Source organism: Macaca fascicularis, chromosome X, assembly GCF_037993035.2.
Source record: "Macaca fascicularis isolate 582-1 chromosome X, T2T-MFA8v1.1".
NCBI classification, from domain to species: Eukaryota; Metazoa; Chordata; class Mammalia; order Primates; family Cercopithecidae; genus Macaca; species Macaca fascicularis.
The window spans coordinates 17,587,775-17,606,050 of record NC_088395.1 but is presented as its reverse complement, the minus strand read 5'-3'; the positions used below and the strand labels follow the sequence as shown (position 1 = coordinate 17,606,050).

Below are 18,276 nucleotides of genomic sequence, written 5' to 3'. Positions count from 1 at the left end.
ATCACAGCTGAGGCTTTCAATGAACTACTGTGATTTAATTTTATTAATATTTTAAAATATGAAAACTGTAAAACATAGTATTTATGTAAACACCTGAGGACTGTTCAAGTGGGTACAGCATCTTCATACAAACAATTTGAAAGAAGACCAAGTTTAAGTAAGAATCTTTTGACATATAAGGAATAACATAGATGAAGCTATTCTTTAAATAGTTGCATTCATGTCTAAAGTACATCTGGCTTTCTAAAAAGAAAAGGTACATTCTTGCACCTGGTGAACATTTTCTTGACATTTATAACGAATAGCTAATGGTGATAGCACCAATTCTCATAGCTTATAAACCTTGTATTTGTTATACAATGTAATAACAAAGTTATAAATTTGTAACAAAATAATAGTGTTGAACATGTTTCCCTTGAAAGTTCTAACTTACAAAATAAAGCATCCAAAGATTAGTCTGAATTAATGTATCATTCAAAGTGTAGCAGGATTAATGGCTCAGAATTAAGCAAATTAATTAGAAACATTGCATAGGACAGAGAACTTCCCTGTATGGAAACCAATCTACAGATTGTTTCTTGTCCTCTAAAAAGTAAGTTGAGAGGTACTAGTGATGGCAAATAATCCATTTACATTTTACAAAATAAAACATCTCACTAATATATGGCTCATCCCACCTCTGTGGCAATACAAAATGCCATTTTAAATTTTTTTTAAAAAGATTACTTGTGTGTATACTTTAGGTGAGAATAAAATATAAAATACTATCTATATAAAGAATAAACACATAAAATAAAGTTATGTCTTTTAAAAGTTTGGACAGAGGTATCTTCATAGAGAGATGCAAACAATGTAAGTGTAGTTATATGTCCAAACTTAGCCAAAATATGAAAGTTTTAATATAATAGTTTGTTTGAAAAAAAGTAGTCAGACTTCATCCAAACCACCCTTGCTGTACAATATTTCTTGCATAAAATAACTATTCTATCTATCTTATAGTTTATCTTAAAACTGTTAGGAGCACTTAATAAAAGTTTATGAGCTTATTTTTTTCTCTAAATCTGAATAAATAAAACACATAGAGAAATAATAGCAGAAAGGAAAAGAATTTATATGGCTATTCTCTTTCTGGAAACTGGTAGAACACTGCAACATCAGACAGATAAAATACTCCAGAAAGAGATATCTATGGGTATACCTTTAAATTCTCTTCTGGGGAATAATTCCCATAGATTCAATCATAGAAGTTGTCAACCCCTGATAATACCTCTCTTAGCTGTTTTGGTTCTCTGTATCGAGATGAACCAGAATCAAAGGTTTTTTTTGCTTTTTGGTTTTGTTTTTCTGTTGCTTGCATGAAATATATTTGTAAACAATATAATAAAAGTAATGTTTAAAGACCTATGAAGAATGAATTTCCTATTGGACTATTCTAATACTATCTAGCAGTTAAATGGTTTTTAAAGAAGTAGACTGGACTATAACATAGTTCTACAATTCTAGCTATAATATATTTTGAGTGATACTTTCTACAAAACAAAAACGACTAAAGGGCAGAAAAATGATTCTACACTAAGAAGGCATTGGTACCTCTAGAAGTTGGCCCAATCTAAATTTGCACAAGGATTTTTTCAATTTTCAAAGCATTTTCCTTGTTTAAGTCGGTCAATGTAGTAGCATAGCTTCACAGCCGTTCCCAGCTTCACCCCCAAGTGCTTCAGCAACACGTCGCTCGTGAGTAGGAGCAGAGCCTTCCCATCAATTTCCTGTGGAGAGAAGAAACAATGCTAATTAATAATGATTCCATATTTTCATCAGAATGGTTAGTTCTTTATGAGAACATGTAAAGCAAACTAGAGAGCAGCTCATTGCAGATGTATATTCTTTGAATACACATCTACTTTATGAAAACTATTAAAAATATAACTTGTACAGTGAAGCACCATTTGGTAATGTATAAACTCACTTCAAGTTCTAAGAAAAAGGAAAATTTAACATAATATCTTAAAAAATAAACTGTGTCAAACTTAATTTTAAATATATACTGTACGTTGAATAAAATACTACACATTCATGACAAAATAGTAAAGACTATGAATAGTAAAAATGAATTTCAGATGTTCATTAGCTTTCTGAGAAGGGCTGGGAAGATGAGTATGTCAACATCAGTGCAAACTGTAAATGTCTATACAATGTTGTCTTTATGATGGATGCCAATTAGTTGTCTGAAGCTAATTAGATGCTAAAATTAATCACCAATTTTTTTACTATATTAAAAATCAGATATGTGGCTACTAATTTTGTTAGGACACACTGTGAAAATATCTGAATAAATAAAACATAGTCACAAAGCATCCTCCTAAAATTCCTTATCTTAATTGATCAACTTATGCTGTTAAAGCATGTAATTTGGTTTTATATGTTCCAGTTTAAAAATAAAATTTTATTTACTCATTTAACACTATCTGAAAAGACCTGAAATCCTTTATAGTACGACCTTTGTTTGGCGCCTTCTATACTTTTTCTACTAAGTAAAACTCAAAATTAAAGAAACTAGAACTTATAAAACTTCGGCCTAGGATATTACTTTGTGAATGGTCTGATAACAGCAAGAGGGTATTAGCATCACAAATCAATAATCGAGGCAAATGGAATCAGTTGTTGAATCACTGGTTATATAAAAAGAAGGCCACCCTGTTATAGCTTGTGGTTACCCCCTCCTCCTTGTGGTCCTGGTGCCCAGCTGGGAGCAGATAGGGGGAGGATCCTTATATCTGTCATTACAAAGGTGAGGTACACCTGAGTGGCCATGCTGAATCATAATGTTTTGAGAGGCTGAGGCAGTTTGTATTTTAGGCACTGAGATACCCATTTAAAGAACAGACCATTAGCCTACCATTTAAGGCTAACCTTGGGCAAAATAAGCTTTCTCATATATGGAAAAATCAGCTAATAGGGTTCTCCCACCATTCACACAGTATCCAACTGAAAGACCTGCACAGAGGTCATTCAAAGGCATTACAGCAGGAAAACAGGATCACAAGATACATTACATGGCTTCTGAAGAGGTCGACAAGAGGGCATAATGCAAGAGGATCTGTTTGTTTTAGAAATAGGACCACTGCTTCCACCGACCAGGTTGAAGGGTGCTTAGTGATGCTTCCTTCCTCTATATAACGGTCATTTTCAAATGGTGAGCTTGTAACTTCAATGTGGGGGGTGGGGGAGAGAAAAAAAAAGACAAATCACACTCGACCTGATCATTATCCTGAAAGAAGAGATGTTAGGTAGGGAGGAATGGTCTCTTTGTTGGGATCTTCTGTGACGTTCCTAGCAAGGAGTCAAGACTCCAACTGTAAAATCTAGTGAAAGCCTATATAAAGATGATGTGGGGATGCCTACACAAGAGTGTCCCATCTGACCTCCCCCAATAGCAAAAGCATGTTCAGAAGTTACATTAAAGTTTCAAAGATCACAAAACAGACTAAGCAAACCAAGTCTTCTTTGGCCACAGGCAAATATGGCAAAAGATCTGTCACTTGGGTAAAATTAGGTTAATCTAACCTAACGTATGACCCTCTTCAAGTATTTCAAGGAATTTCTCTCTTAATCTCTTTATCTAGATTAGGTTGATTTTACTAGCAAAATATAATGGAAATTCTCCAAATTTACAGTTTTATAATTGCTTAAATTTGTTCCTTTTAATCAATGAATCTCAATAACAACCCCATTATCTTTAAGAGCCAAATTAGTACTTTTATCAAATCTTCCCCATGTATTCAATAAGGTTATTTTTAGTATCATTTTACTCTTTAGATTTCCTGTCTCTCATGGCTTAAGTGCTAATGTGCATTTTGAAGAAAACAAGATTATTTTCTGCTGAACTAGGTCAGAAGTAACTAACATTTTATTTAATTCCTCTTTCATGTTTAATTGCATAGTAATAGAGATTTTGGTCAAAAGTTTATATGTTAAAAAAATAACTGAGATAAACTAGTGCTCATACTTCAGGAAGTTTTAGCTATGCTCTACACTAAGTTGTGTTGAAATTTCTTTGTGTATTGACAAGTATCCTTTTACTCACCCAGAGTGTTAGACTCCCTAAAATTAGTGTGTGATGACTAAAGTGGGTTTTGTAATTAGTTAAGAAAATTTGTTTCTCCAACCAGGACTATCAACACAATTTGATCTTTGTGTGTGTGTGAATTAGCCAAAAACATACCCTTTCTTCCCTACCATCTGGGCTCTTGCCATATCAGGAGTGTTTTTTATTTATCTAGGGAAAGGGTAAATAAAAATAGAAGATTTTAAAAAGCACAATGGGGCAGAGTTCTAGAAGTGCTACTCACCAGCTCTGTGAGCTTGGGGATGGCGTAATAAATGTGCCAACACCATGGGGTCATTATAAGTGGAGAAGAGGCATGTCAGTTGACTGATGCAGTGCCTTGCACATAATATGCACTCAATAAATGTTAGTCATCATTCTGATTATCACCTAAAACCAGCCCTCAAAATAGGAAACAAACAGCTTCCACTAGTTTGCATCAAGGATGTTGATAAATACAGGTCAAAGAGTGCTACTTGTAAATATGGCATTTCAAACTCACCAAAACCAGAAGGGAAGCAGAGAGATGATCCAGTGTACCTATTCTCCATCAAAGCTGAGTAACTCATCATCTCAGGGGCATGTACCAAACTGGGCTCTCCCTGGGCCAGCATACCTGAAGGTTGTGCTGCAGAAGCATGGTCAGTCGAGTAAGTGTTGTAGATGCTGTTAGCCCCAGGGTTGCCAAGGCAGGGCCCTGAAGAAGAACCATGCATTGCACCATCAGATGCATAATACGGCTGATAATTATGCTCGGAGAAATCTGAGGGATGCACTGGACTCGGAGTGCGGCTGAGGATCGGGTCCTCCTCCGGCTCAGCTCGCTGGTATTCTTCCATGCGAAAGGATGGCCTTGGAAGGTTGCTCGGGGAATTATTCTCACGCCTTGACACTGGCAAAGTGGGGCTATAACTTTCAGGGTAGGAGAATGACTCGTGAACCTCATTTTTCTTCATTTTCTGGCGTTTCAGCTTTTTAGCAAGCTGGTAAGAATAATTTTTGTATCCGTATCGCTTCTGAAATCACACAAATACAGCATAAACCAATAGAGAGTAAAAAAGTAAATGAGTAGTAAATACATTAATACTTATTTTCCATGAAACATTGCTTTACGTTATTAAAAATAAATGCTCCCTTTTGATTATATAATTCTTCAATCCTACATTTTAATTGTATTTTACACATTATAATTACAAACATAAAAATACGCAGTGTCATAAGTCATCAAACCTAAACTTCAGTGTTCTCCCAGCAGAGTTTAGTCTCCATCTATTGCTACAAGTATAGATATGCCTTGCTAATCTCACACAGATACTGGTACTCTCTCACTTCTAGCTTATTGGCATCTTTACAAACCAGAGGTTTATCACAGTTGTAAAAATGTTTTTTATAACACTTACACGGTTTGTCCACAGGGATCTTGCACGGAAACGTTGGATTTTTGAAACCTTTCTACGAATCACATCAATCTTCTTATCCAGGTTTTGCATAGCATCATATATAACCTATTATAATACAATGTAGTTATATAATTAGTATACAATATATAATTTCTATTTCAAAGAAAAGTAACGCAAAAATACCATTAAGCCAAATGTTAACTGCTAGACACAACAAAAGTTCTCAAGCCATCAGAAATGTCTTGCTCCTATTCAAGGCCTGGCTGTAGGTGACACAGAGCCAACAGGCTGAGCTCAGGAGCCCCAGCGTCCCCTCCCCTGCTCTATTCCATGTAGGCACTGAGGAAGCTCTAATGCTGGTGAATGAATGTTACACAATGCCTCTACGCCAGCACATTGATGATAAAGACTGCACATCAAGGAAGGTGCTATTTTAGGAAAGAAATCTGCTAAAAGAACAAAGACTCACTTTATGATATATATATGTAACATATATGTTCATATAGGTACAAATATGAAGTCTATATTATATACAGACAGTGAGTGTTCCATTCCAGAAAGAACACCGAACCAAATATAACAGATGTGACTTTTGGCTTCAAAGTATTTTTAAATCATGCAGTCAGCAATTAACCTTATAAAACCGTTAAGTACACATCTCTTATGTGCCAATCGAGCACATAGGAGACTGATAAAAATCTGAGAATTCTTCTTGAAATACACAGAAACTTTCGGCAAAGAAAAATACACTTAACAAAGGGCCAGAAACATTTCCTCATTCATTCATTCATTCACTCATTCAACTAAACCTTTATTGATGGCCTACCACCTGGCAGAACTACTTTGCTAGGTATTGAGAACATGAACCGAAAAAAAAGCTCCTGGCCGGGTGCAGTGGCTTATGCCTGTAATCCCAGCACTTTGGGAGGCTAAGGCAGGCGAATTGCTTGAGCTCAGGAATTGGAGACAAGCCTAGGCAACATGGTGAAACCCCTGTCTCTACCAAAAATACAAAAAATTAGCCAAGCGTGGTGGTGCATGCCTGTAGTCCATGCTACTAGGAAGGCTGAGGTGGGAGAATCACCTGAGCTTGGGAAGTTGCGGCTGCAGTGAGCCATGACTGCACCACTGTACTCCAGCCTGTCCTAGAGGAACTACCATCTCAGCTGGGAGAGAGACAAGTAAAAAGAGGATTCCAGTAGACAAAGTAATAAACAGCCTGGAACAGTGGTTTGCAAAGTGTGGTCCATGGACCGGTAGCATCAACATCACCTGTAAGCTCATTAGAAATGCCAAATGCCAGGTTGTACCCCAGACCTATGGAACCTGGAACTCTGAGAGTGGGGGCAGTGGTCTATGTTTTCACAAGCCCCCCATGTGATTCTGATGTCCCTAGTGAGAACCACTGGGCTGCAGCACTGAGGTAAACAGTGCAGGCTCTCGGGGAACATGGTTGGGGTCAAATACTAGAGTCCAGCCACTTATTGGCTGTGTGACCCTGGGCAAGTTACTTAACCTCTCTGTGCTTTGATGTCCTCATGTAGGGAATCAGGATGAAAATCTCTCTCAGGGTTCTCTCAAGGATGAGAACCTTGCTATAGTATTAGGTTAATACTAACAGTAACAGCACTACACTATGCCCAGTCCAACAGTGCTTAGTGGTCTCTTAATGTTACTATTGTGATTACCAGTGGTATGACACAGGCTGGAACAGGAAGCTAAGTGTGCACAGAAAAGCAGTCCTAACCCACGCTGCAGTCATGGAGACCTTTTCAGAGGAGGTAAGGTCTGAAGTGAGAATTAAAACATGAGAAGGCCCTCGCCAGGTGAGGATGCATGGAAGGGCTTACAGCATAGAAGGAACAGCAGCTTCATAAATACCCAGAGAGAAAAACAGGAAGCCAGGTGTGGAGACAGCGAGTATGAATGACATTCCAGGAGCGGGGCTGTCACCGGAAGGAGAGAGTGAGGATGACAGGAAAGGAGGGATGGGAAGCAAGAGAAGTGGCTTCTCCAAGATGTGGGAGAACTTGTAGAGGGGAAGGAGGGACAGGGACTGGAGCCAGAGGAGAGAGAGAGGGACGCCCGATGCAATGCGGGGCAGCTCTGAGTGTGGGGGAGGGGACTAGATGCAGAAAGCAGCAAGGGCATCAGCCCTGGTCACTAGAATGGTCAGGAAGGGGTCAGAAGAAGGGCGGGGATGAGGGCAGTTGGTTGGCTGTGGGTACAGTTATGAGGACTTGGAGGAGAGGACTGCCCCAGGTGCTCCACTATCTCCAGGAGTGAAAAGGCAGGACTAGGGAGCTGAGGTATGCAGGGGATGGCCAGGTCTTCCTCTGTTCCCAGCCTAAGCAGGATGGAGATGGACCCAAGAGGGAACTGGGATGGAAGAACAAGGCAGACTGGAGCACCACCTCTGTGATCTAGAATGGGTAGGGGAAGAAAGAGCCAGGCCCTTGGCAGCAATGGAGAGGGGCCCTTGGGGCCATTTCAGGCTGACCATGGCCCTGGGCACCTCCCCCTACAGATGCTACCTCCCACCTCAGCGTGCAGGCTTGCCAAGGGGGACCCTGACCTAGCAGTGCATGGGGAGGCAGGCTAGGGAGAACCTGCTCCCTCCCTTCCCAGCTCGCCTCTGCACCCACTTCCCCCCAAGACTGCATGTGTCCCTTGGAAGCACTCCACTTCTGTTCTCCCCCATGATCATGATAAACACCCAAACAATCTTACTTTCCAAAGTATGTTAGCTCATTCCATTCAAGAAACCTTATATATGGTAAGAAACATTATTTTTAAATATGTATAAACCTTCATTACCTCTGGGGTATGCAACTCACAAAATTCCCAGTAATCACATCTCTACCAACATGGTGATTCTTACAACCCCTCAAAACTAACTTAGGTATGTTTCTCTACAAAACCTTGATGGGTTGCCATTTTGTTTCCATTGAGACATCTTGATGTGCAGTTAGGCACATACTAAATTTCATCCAAATCAGTCAATTTCCTTTAAGGATTTTGTAGGGGAAACTAATTCATTACTGAGCAATGTAGATGAAAGAGACATAACTACATTTGGTTGGTAATGGGATTTTTAAAAAGCTATAAAATCTACATGTTGCTATTCAGGAGATGCAGTTCTAACTAGAAATTGTTTTAAAAAAATCATCACAATGGGGTGATAATCATAAAGAATTTGATAGGCAAAATTTCAATTAATTGTACACTTTCCCTTTATGTGAGATAAAGAGAATTTTTGCTTAACATTTTAGAAAGCTACATTGAAGAGACAGAACTTCCATACCTGGCAATGGATAAGGACATCATTAACTGTCTTCTGTTGCTCTTCAGTATTACAGGATGCATCAGATACAGTATTCGGTTCCTGCTAATATTTTAAAAGTAGTTAATGATTTATTTCTGTAACAGCCAAACTGAACACCAGGGGCAGGGGGGGAACTATATTTATTTATTTAAACTGTTTTTATTTATCACCAACTTTTCAAGGGGTTTCAGAAGTCTTAAAATAATCAGAGATTTTTAAAATTCACATTAATATGACAATGAAAATAACTGACAATTGAGGAAGGGGGCAAGAAAAGAATTTATTATATCAGAAGAACCCAGGTTTAGAGTTTTATACTGAAAGTAAGTACAAAACTGCTCTTAATTTTCTACTATATAAGAAAAAGGGGAAAGTAAATTGGTTAAGTGCTCATTCTCTGATGAAAGAAAGCATACAAATTCAGGGGAGAGAGATTTTCTTGAGTGTGAGTTTATGGGAACTCCATAGTATATGAGGAATTTACATCTTTTCCTTTAAAACGGCAAATGTTAATATATTTGGCAATTAGCAATTAATATACTTACTTTATTGACAAAATCAGGTTTTGTTTCATATGCATAAAGAATAGTGTCGTCATCTTCATCATAAGTAGGTATTCTTGTTTTTACCTGAGGAAGATGTATCAACAAATTAAAAGGAAAGATGAAAGACAGAACTAAAAGAAAAGTTGAGGGTTTAAATTTCACTTTCAAGAGGTTACAAAGGCCTATTTCTGATATCAAAGGACCTTTGCTCATTGTAAATACTATGACTACGTGAAAAGATGTATTTGCAGAACTGTGTTCTCATTAACCCAACTACACTTAAGACAACAGTTTTCACTGAGCTTAACCCTTTATATGCTTCATGGTAGAAAGACTAGTACTTTAGCACCAGAACTACTTTAAAAGCAAGTATTTCTAACCATGAACAAAGAAATAAATGTTACATGGTTTTTGATTTCTAAATAACCCAACAGTGCCCCTCTGTGGACAAGATAGAAAATATTTGAGCACCTGCTTTTCTTGATAAATTAATCTCTAAAGTACCTTAAAACTTCAAAAAATAAGGCAGGGTATAAATAAGTAAGGAGTAAATAACCATTACATTTCAGTATAATAACTCTTCATTCTAAGAATGAATTATGAACTATGGGAATAATTTTATAACAAACATACTTGGTAGTTATGTATGTTTTTGTTTCAAAATACATGATAGAAATCACAAAAACATATGGAATTGGGTTACAGTTTAGTACTTTTAAAAATATACTATCTTACCCTTGTATAGTGCCTTATGCTTTTCAAAGTGCTTTTACATAGTTATGTCAGAGAAAAATGACTCTTGGTAGGCAGTTAACATTATCTCCAAAGATTTTTGGAAAACATCAGGACTGATAGTAGTTAAGAGAATTGCCTAGACTACTTAGGTGGCATTAATATCTATGTGCTTATGTAACAAAAAAAGATGTTTTCTGTTAAGCCATATTATTTATAGTTTAATAATCTACATACTGATTCAACTTGAAGGATTAAGAAAGACAGAAGAATATAACAGAAATGTAAAAACAGCACAACCACTTTGAAAAACTGTATGGCAGATTCTCACAGAGTTAAATTTACATGAACTCCATGACCTAGTAATTCAACTTCTGTCTGTTCACCCAAAAGGAACATGAGTGTGTGTTCACAAAGAAACTTGTACACAAATTGTCACAAGAACTTTATATATTACTGTTAAAATACATAACAAAAATTTACTTACGATCTATGCATTTCACTGTATAAAATTAAATTAAATTTAGAATAGAAGTATAGCACAATAAAAAGAACAAAGACAGATTTTCAATTTGAATACAAACCACATCGATTTCACTGGAGCTGCTAGACATCATTTTTGTGCAACAGGAGAAACTCCACTTCCTCTGAGTTGGACCTAATTATTTTTAAACTTGCTGGAGGGTTTATTTGTGATACTGCTTAGTCACCTAAGAGTGGTAAACCTCTACTCCTGAAAAGCAACGCATAAAAAAGTTACTTCATACACTTACTACCTTAATAATATGGATATACTCTCAGAATGCTAACTCAAATAGAATTGGACTTTGGGTTGAATTTTAGAGAGTGACAAAACCAGAATTCTTCCATGGCCAATTTAGAATAAATCTTTTAAAACTGAAGGGCTATATTGCCCATGACTAGAAATAAGAATCAAATCAAACACAATTACAAACTGTGAAGTAACTGCTTAGTAACTTAAAGCCTACAGAGTAAATGCTGGAAACAAATGAACAAGAGAAGGGCAAACAAATGAACAAGCAAGGGCTAACTGCTTTTGTAAAGGAGCTCCAAAAGGCTCTTGACTAAGGAGAAAGCATTGCCTACAAAATGTAAGCCAGCAGTCTATTCTGGATTGGGTCCCCACCACTATGTAGGCTGGGCAGACCAGGAGAGACACCACCTCCTCATCCACCAGGTTTCGAACACCAGTTGAGATGATCTCTAAGGTCCATTTCAACTTTCAAGTTAGGATTGCCTTATTAAATTTTATATTAAACCTAAATAAATGGATGTGAAAGGTAAGCCAAACAATCTAAAATTAGGAAGATTTGGTTATGGCTCTGAGCCACTTAACTATGGAACTAGAAAACATTGGCTGCAACAGTATCAGATTATATCTTGTACTAGAGATTTGCTTTGAATGTCTGCATCACAGTTACTGGGAAGGGTACCTTAATGAAAGAGCTACCCCACTTTATTCTTCCTGAGCCAGAGCAGTAATGAGAGGCACAATTAAGGGATTCAGGTTTCATCTCTTTCCTGTTTCCCTTTCATTCTGTAGTGGAGACCATGAACCCAAAAGAGAGAAATAAAAAGGGGATAAAGAAGATGGGAGAGCTAACTCGAGTTAGATAAATGCAGACTAATGTTGCATAGAAGTATCAAGTTATAAAATACCTCTAATTGGAGCTGTAACTTCAATCAAATTTCACTTTTTAAACTATCTGAGTTTTCTGACCATAAAACTTATACAAGCTATCAGTAATTAAATTGTGGTATATTCATACAAAGGAACTTCACAGCAATGAGAATAAACCAACTACTGCTGTACACAGCAAGGCCGAATCTCACAACCATAACCTTGAGTTTAAAAACAGCCAGACACAAAAGAGTATAGTATATGACTCAATTGATATTAAACTCAAAAACAGGCAAAACTAACCTGTGGTGGAAAGAGTCTTTCCAAACCAATACTTTTAGGTCTACTGTAGTTACTGTAATGACTTCTTCGTATTCTATCTTGTAAATATGCCATGATTTATTAAACACAGCCCCCAATTCATAGATATTCAAGTTACTTCTAAAGTTTTGCTCTTATAAAGAACACTGCAGAACAGTCTTGCACCTGTGCAAGTAGTTCTATGGGATAAATTCCTAGAGGTAGAAACAATGAGTAGGTCTCCATGTTTGAAAATTCTCCTCTACTTCTTCCCACCAAGGAGGGCTGTTGGGGTCAACCAGATGTTCCAAAATAAACTAAGGTAGTATCCTGCTGGTCCTGCATGTAGTTTTAAAACCAGGACAGATAATAAATAGTACCAAATAGCTTCTTGGCATCAGATGACTAAGTGACTTTTCTCCTTAGATCTACTGATGCAACATATTAATACATTTCTTAATGTTCTTGGGGTGAGGGGTCCAGCTGACTATAAAGAACAACATTCAATTTGTTGGTATTTTATTTAGAAATTGTTTGCATCTCTATTTCTAAGCTCTTACATTAGTGAGATGGTATATTTCTCACAATTAATGAATCAGTATTGTATTGATACATTATTAACACTTGGTATCAAAATTTCTCTGCAAAATTAGCTGGGAAGGCTTTCACCTCTTTCTATACTCTAAAAAAGTTTACATCACACCAGAATTTTTGTGCTCTAAAGGGTTGAATTTATTTAAAAAAACTCTCTGGGTCCAGTTTTTATAACATTTTCTTTTTTGTTGTTGTTGTTGTTGTTTTTTTTTTTTTTGAGACGGAGTTTCACGCTGTTGCCCAGGCTGGAGTGCAGTGGCGCGATCTCGGCTCACTGCAAGCTCCGCCTCCCGGGTTCCCGCCATTCTCCTGCCTCAGCCTCCTGAGTAGCTGGGACTACAGGCGCCCGCCACCGCGCCCGGCTAATTTTTTGTATTTTTTTTTTTTTAGTAGAGACGGGGTTTCACTGTGGTCTCGATCTCCTGACCTTGCGATCCGCCCGCCTCGGCCTCCCAAAGTGCTGGGATTACAGGCTTGAGCCACCGCGCCCGGCCTATAACATTTTCTAAGTTCCTCCATGGTTGATGATCTAGTCAAATTATCCTATTTTTTCATGAGTTGTTTTGACAAATTATTTTTATCCAGAAGGATAATCATTTCATCATAATTACAGAATTTTTAGCAAAGCCACAGTTTTAAATTTTTATTTCTAATTTAATTTGTACTTTCTTTTGATTCTTTCATTAGGTATTCTATCTTGCTAAATTACTGACAACCCTGTGGGATAGGTTCTATTACTGTCCCCATTTTCCTTATGAGGAAACTGAAGCAAAGAACGTTTATTAGAGGTGTCCAAGGGAGAGAATACAGTCATGGGTTCTTAGTTTGTTTCTGGTTGGGCCAGTAAAGCCCCTTCCTCATCCCTCTTTTCCACTTATCCCTAGAGACAAAAACTAAAAAGCATAGCTTCAGGCTGCCAAAAGCCTAAAACAAAACAGAACAACAACAATGACAACAACAATAAAATACGGCGGGTTGGACAAGCTTGATTTAAGTAATTTACCCAGGTCCCATAGCTAGTAAATGGTGCAGTCTACCACCACACTCTATGCACTTTACTTCATTATTAAAATCACCTGGAATACCTTTGCTATCAATAACACAGTAAAATTCATACTCTCACCATGGCCTGCAAGGTCCTTCCATAATCAGGACCCCGCCCACTGCACAGAGGTCACTTCTTACCACTTGCCCCTTTACTCTAAGCCAGGGGTCCCCAACCCCCGGGCAACCGCCTGGTACTGGTCCTTGGCCTGTTAGGAGCACAGCAGGAGCTAGGAAGGATTATCGCCTGAGCTCCGCCTCCTATCAGATGAGCTGCAGTATTAGATTCTCACAGGAGCATGAACCCTATTGCGAACAGCACATGGGAGGGATCTAGGTTGCACTCTCCTTAAGAAACAGTTTCATTAGGAAACCATACCCTGCTAGCACTCCCCCGTCCTTGCATCTGTGGAAAAATTGTCTTCTACAAAACCAAAACCGGTTCCTGGTGCCAAAAAGGTTAGGGAGGGCAGCTCTAAGCCTAAAATATTTACTATGTAGCCTGTTTCAGGCGAGTTTGCAGACAATGGTTACAAGCTCTTACATCCAGAGAACAGAGAACTCCCTAGACACAGGAGCACTGTGCAGTGAGTCCACCACTGGACTCCCAACATGTTTACATCTCTGGTACATATACAAATCAACACCAATCTTGCACTCTTTGAGCTTCTCGCTCCTGTTATCCCCTCCGTCCATAATACCCTGTTGTATCTCCGCCTAGGAGAACTTATTCAACTTCAAGGCTTAACTCAAGTTTCACCTCCAAAAAGCAAGGGCACCATGCCAATGATCATCCCATGTGGATGTGACATGACTTTCCCTGAACTACAAGGACACTCACACTTTAATACTTCTACGGCAACTGTCACACATATCTGGTTACGTGAGAGGCAGCATCAAGCAGCATTAAGACCTTAGGCTTGTGGTCAGAATACCTGGGTTTGGGTCCCACCTCCTCCACATACTAGCTGTGTAAATAAGTTGAACAACTTACTTAAATCCTCTGTGCTTTTTTTTTGTCTGTAAAATGGGAATGATAATAGCACATACCTCATGGAATTGTGAGGATTAAATGAATTAATACATGTCAAGTGCTTAGAGTAATGCATGGCAAAGACAGCAAAGGCTTTTGAGTATTGACCACATCTATCCAACAGAACTATGTCTCAAGGAGCACATAGACAACAAGCCTGGGTCATAACATGTAATTTTTATTCACATTGCACCTGAAATGAATTGTTGTCTTTTAGGTACCAGGGCATGATGCAAGGAGCTGGGCTATAGTTATAAACACTTGAATCCAAGTCCAAATTGCCAAATTTGCCACTTCACTTTAGGTAAATATTTCACCTCTCTGTGCCTCAAATTTTCTAACCGGTAAAGTTGTAATAATATCTACTTCATGGGGCTATTTAGGCCAAAAATACAGTTAAACTCTCAGCATCATGCCTGGTTCACAGTAGACACACCACAAATTTTAATTCCTTTTCACTTCCTCCCTTAAGGTAAACAATTACACTTTACGACATTTTCTTAGAGTCTAACCATGACTAGAATGTGCAAAATTAATTTCATTTTTAAACCTCAAATCCCACAAAATGAGTTTACTTAAAATGAAACTCACTTATATTTACCACAGAAGTCTAAACTCTTTGTTTTCTTTTCTTTTTTTTCTTTTTTTGAGACAGAGTCTTACTCTGTCACCCAGGCTGGAGTGCAGGGGCATGATCTCGGCTTACTGCAACCTCTGCCTCCTGGGTTAAAGCAATTCTCCTCCCTCAGCCTCCTGAGTAGCTAGCGTAACAGGCGTGCGCCACCATGCCCAGTTAATTTTTGTACTTTTAGTAGAGACTGGGTTTCACCATGTTGGCCAGACTGGTCCTGAACTTCTGACCTCAAGTGATCTGCCCGCCTTGGCCTCCCAAAGTGCTGGGATTATAGGCGTGAGCCACCGTGCCTGGCCAACTCTTGATAACACCATAAATTTAAGTTCTTTTTCACTTTTTCCCACAAGATAAATTACAGCTTTACAACATTTTCTCAGAGCCCAACCATGACTAGATTGTGCAAAATTAATTTCACTTTTAAATCTCAAATTCCACAAAAATGAGCGTACCTAAAAGGAAACTCATTTATATTTACCCCGGAAATCTAAACTCTTGATAATACCACACATTTTAGTTCCTTCTCACTTCTTCCCACAAGATAATTTCAGCTTTACAACATTTTCTCAGAGCCCAACCATGACTACTACATTGTGCAAAATGAATTAATTTCACGTTTAAATCTCAAATCCTGTAAAAATGAGTTTACTTAAAATGAGACTCACTTGCATTTACCACAGAAATTTAAACTCTTGATTACACCATATACTTTAATTCCTTTTCACTTCTTTCCATAAGATAAATCACAGCTTTACAACATTTTCTCAGAGCCCAACCATGACTAGATTGTGCAAAATTAATTTCACTTTTAAATCTCAAATCCTGTAAAAATGAGATTACTTAAAATGAAACTCACTTGTATTTACCACAGAAATTTAAACTATTCATTACACCATACACTTTAGTTCCTTTTCACTTCGTCCCACAAGATTAATTACAGCTTGACAACATTTTCTCAGAGCCCAAGGCTAGATTGTGCAAAATTAATTAATTTCACTTTCAAACCTCAAATCTCGCAAAATGAGCTTACTTAAAATGAAACTCACTTATGTTTACCACAGAAATCTAAACTCTTGATAACATAAGAACAAGAGGCCGTCTGCTTTTCTAAGAGACTTTTTTAGACATTAAAGACATTTTCAAAAGTCGTAAATATTCGCTCCGGAGGCTCAAGGCTTTCACCTGCCATTAATTCATCAGATAAGGCACAGCTCACAATGAAGCACCACTCACGCCGGGACCACTTTGAGAAACACAAGCAAAACGGGGCCAATTACAACAGCCAGACCGCTCCGTTTGTTTTAAGAACAATCACTTTCTAAATCCTCCTGCGAGACTCTCAAAGGCAGCCCTTCCATTGCCGCCAGAACCGTATCCCATCGCCCAGCACTTGCCGCAGGCCGGACAAGTGAGGCCCAAAAGGGCACCCAGCCCACGGCCCGCTTTAGAAAACACCGCACTGCAAAGCTGCTGGGAAAATCGCTCTCTTTTAGTCAACCTGAAGCCACTTTGCCGCACTTGGGGAAAGTCGGGGAGAGGAGGGAGGGACGCGATCCGCCACCAACCAAATCAGAGCCTTTCCTGTTAACGACCGTGCGGCAAGGGGGCCGGGGCCGGGCCCTCGCACACCTCGACGGCCTCCCCCGCTCCACAGGGACCCCGATATCGCAGGATCTCCCGACTCCCGCCTCTGCTCCCGACACCCTACGTTTTTCTCTTCTTTCTCATTTACGTATTTACAATAAAACAGCGAAGCTGCACGGTCTCTAATCAAACGCGGTTACCATCAAAGCCTCACACTCTGTCTCAACCGCAAAAGGTCTGACAGGAAATCAACTCCGGAGTTTGTCAATTCTTTAAACTCAAAGCTCTGTTAACAAAGTCTGGATCCTTCCTCGCTCCCCACCTGCCTCCCCTGACAGGAGAACGACTGTAAAAGGATCCTGTCATCCCCGAAAGTCAGCACCAAGCACTTCACAAATTGTCAAATCTCAAAAGCTCACACGCGCGGGCACTCCAGAAAGGCTGTGGGGACCACCCAAAGCAGCCCCCTCCACACCGCGGCTGAAATTTGAGGCTGCGAAGTGCAAAACTCGCTCTTCCCCGCAAAGCAAACCCTCTCTCCTCAGGAGAGCCCCAGCCCCTAAGCCAAATCGTGTATTCCCGTGACAGGAAAGCTCAAGGTGAGGAAAAAGTACGACTGGACAGACCTATTTTAGCGACAGAGCCTGTCACGCCGGCCTCCGGAGGTCGCGGTAAAACTGCTCGCAGTAGTCCTGCCTCCCCGATGGGCGACAGCTGTGACCGTTAGGCCGCTCGACGCTTCGGAAAGGCCCTGGCGCCGGAAACCTGGTCACACGCACGAGAGACCAGTGATGCCTTGACCCCTGAGTGGATCAGAGAGCTCCCGCGACGCCGAGTTCCCACACTAGCGGTGAAGGGGGGGCGGGACTACCCGCTGACCAATCGGCGTCTGGCCACTGACAGGCGTCGCCTTTGATCGGCCAATCCGCGGGCGCTCTCCCAGCCCTTGGGTGAGGGCGGGAATTTGCTAAGGAGTGGGATGTGGGGCGGGGCCGAGGGCGGGAATTTGCTGAGGAGATGGCTGTGGGGCGGGGCCTCTTACCTCAGGTTTTTCTTGGTAAGACCCGCAGGATTGAAAATGGAGGTTAGACCTTTCAGAGACTCGCGAGCCTCTCGCGCTGAGGGTGGTTTCTGCGGCTGCGCAGGAGGCTGGCGCGCATGCGCAACCCTTCCAGTGGTGGTGTAGTTAGGGACGTGGTGTCCCCACTTCGTTGTTGGGGTGTCCGAAGCTTTTTTTTTTTTAATGTGATCCCGCCCCTCCCCCACGCCCTGTGACGCACCAGAGACGTCGACGTAAACTGGGTTTCCTGGACGCACGCCAGTGATTGACTTGGAATGAGG

The 18,276-nt window shown here is 39.7% G+C and overlaps 1 protein-coding gene across 13 annotated transcripts; it reads right to left on the bottom strand.

The window, feature by feature from the left end:
• Window positions 1-20: 20 nt before the first annotated feature.
• Window positions 21-18,052, bottom strand: SCML1 (Scm polycomb group protein like 1). Of its 13 annotated transcripts, none has more exons than XM_045383534.2 (8): window positions 17,978-18,052; window positions 10,692-10,840; window positions 9,376-9,459; window positions 8,810-8,893; window positions 5,506-5,610; window positions 4,608-5,121; window positions 3,054-3,205; window positions 21-1,766 (listed from the first exon to the last, which is right to left on the bottom strand). In XM_045383534.2, the coding sequence occupies exons 2-8, from the start codon at window positions 10,722-10,724 to the stop codon at window positions 1,632-1,634; spliced, it is 1,107 nt and encodes a 368-aa protein (XP_045239469.1). In that variant the 5' UTR covers window positions 10,725-10,840; window positions 17,978-18,052; the 3' UTR covers window positions 21-1,631. The 13 variants fall into 13 exon arrangements, with proteins under 13 accessions (XP_045239469.1, XP_005593133.1, XP_073885570.1 ...); XM_005593076.4 differs by lacking the exon at window positions 17,978-18,052 and adding an exon at window positions 17,562-17,749; XM_074029469.1 differs by lacking the exon at window positions 17,978-18,052 and adding an exon at window positions 17,562-17,749 and having other exon boundaries at window positions 4,722-5,121.
• Between the last annotated feature and the right edge of the window lie 224 nt (window positions 18,053-18,276).

What these genes read in the sequence shown, in the direction of transcription:
- SCML1 (XM_045383533.3), bottom strand. Translation starts at nt 9,588, where the DNA reads ATGAGCAAAGGTCCTTTGATATCAGAAATAGGCCTTTGTAACCTCTTG. An exon ending in AACCTGATTTTGTCAATAAA is followed by an intron (nt 8,894 to 9,375) that starts GTAAGTATATTA and finishes TTAAAATATTAG; the next exon opens with CAGGAACCGAATACTGTATC. An exon ending in TCGACCTCTTCAGAAGCCAT is followed by an intron (nt 1,767 to 3,053) that starts GTAATGTATCTT and finishes TTCTCTCCACAG; the next exon opens with GAAATTGATGGGAAGGCTCT.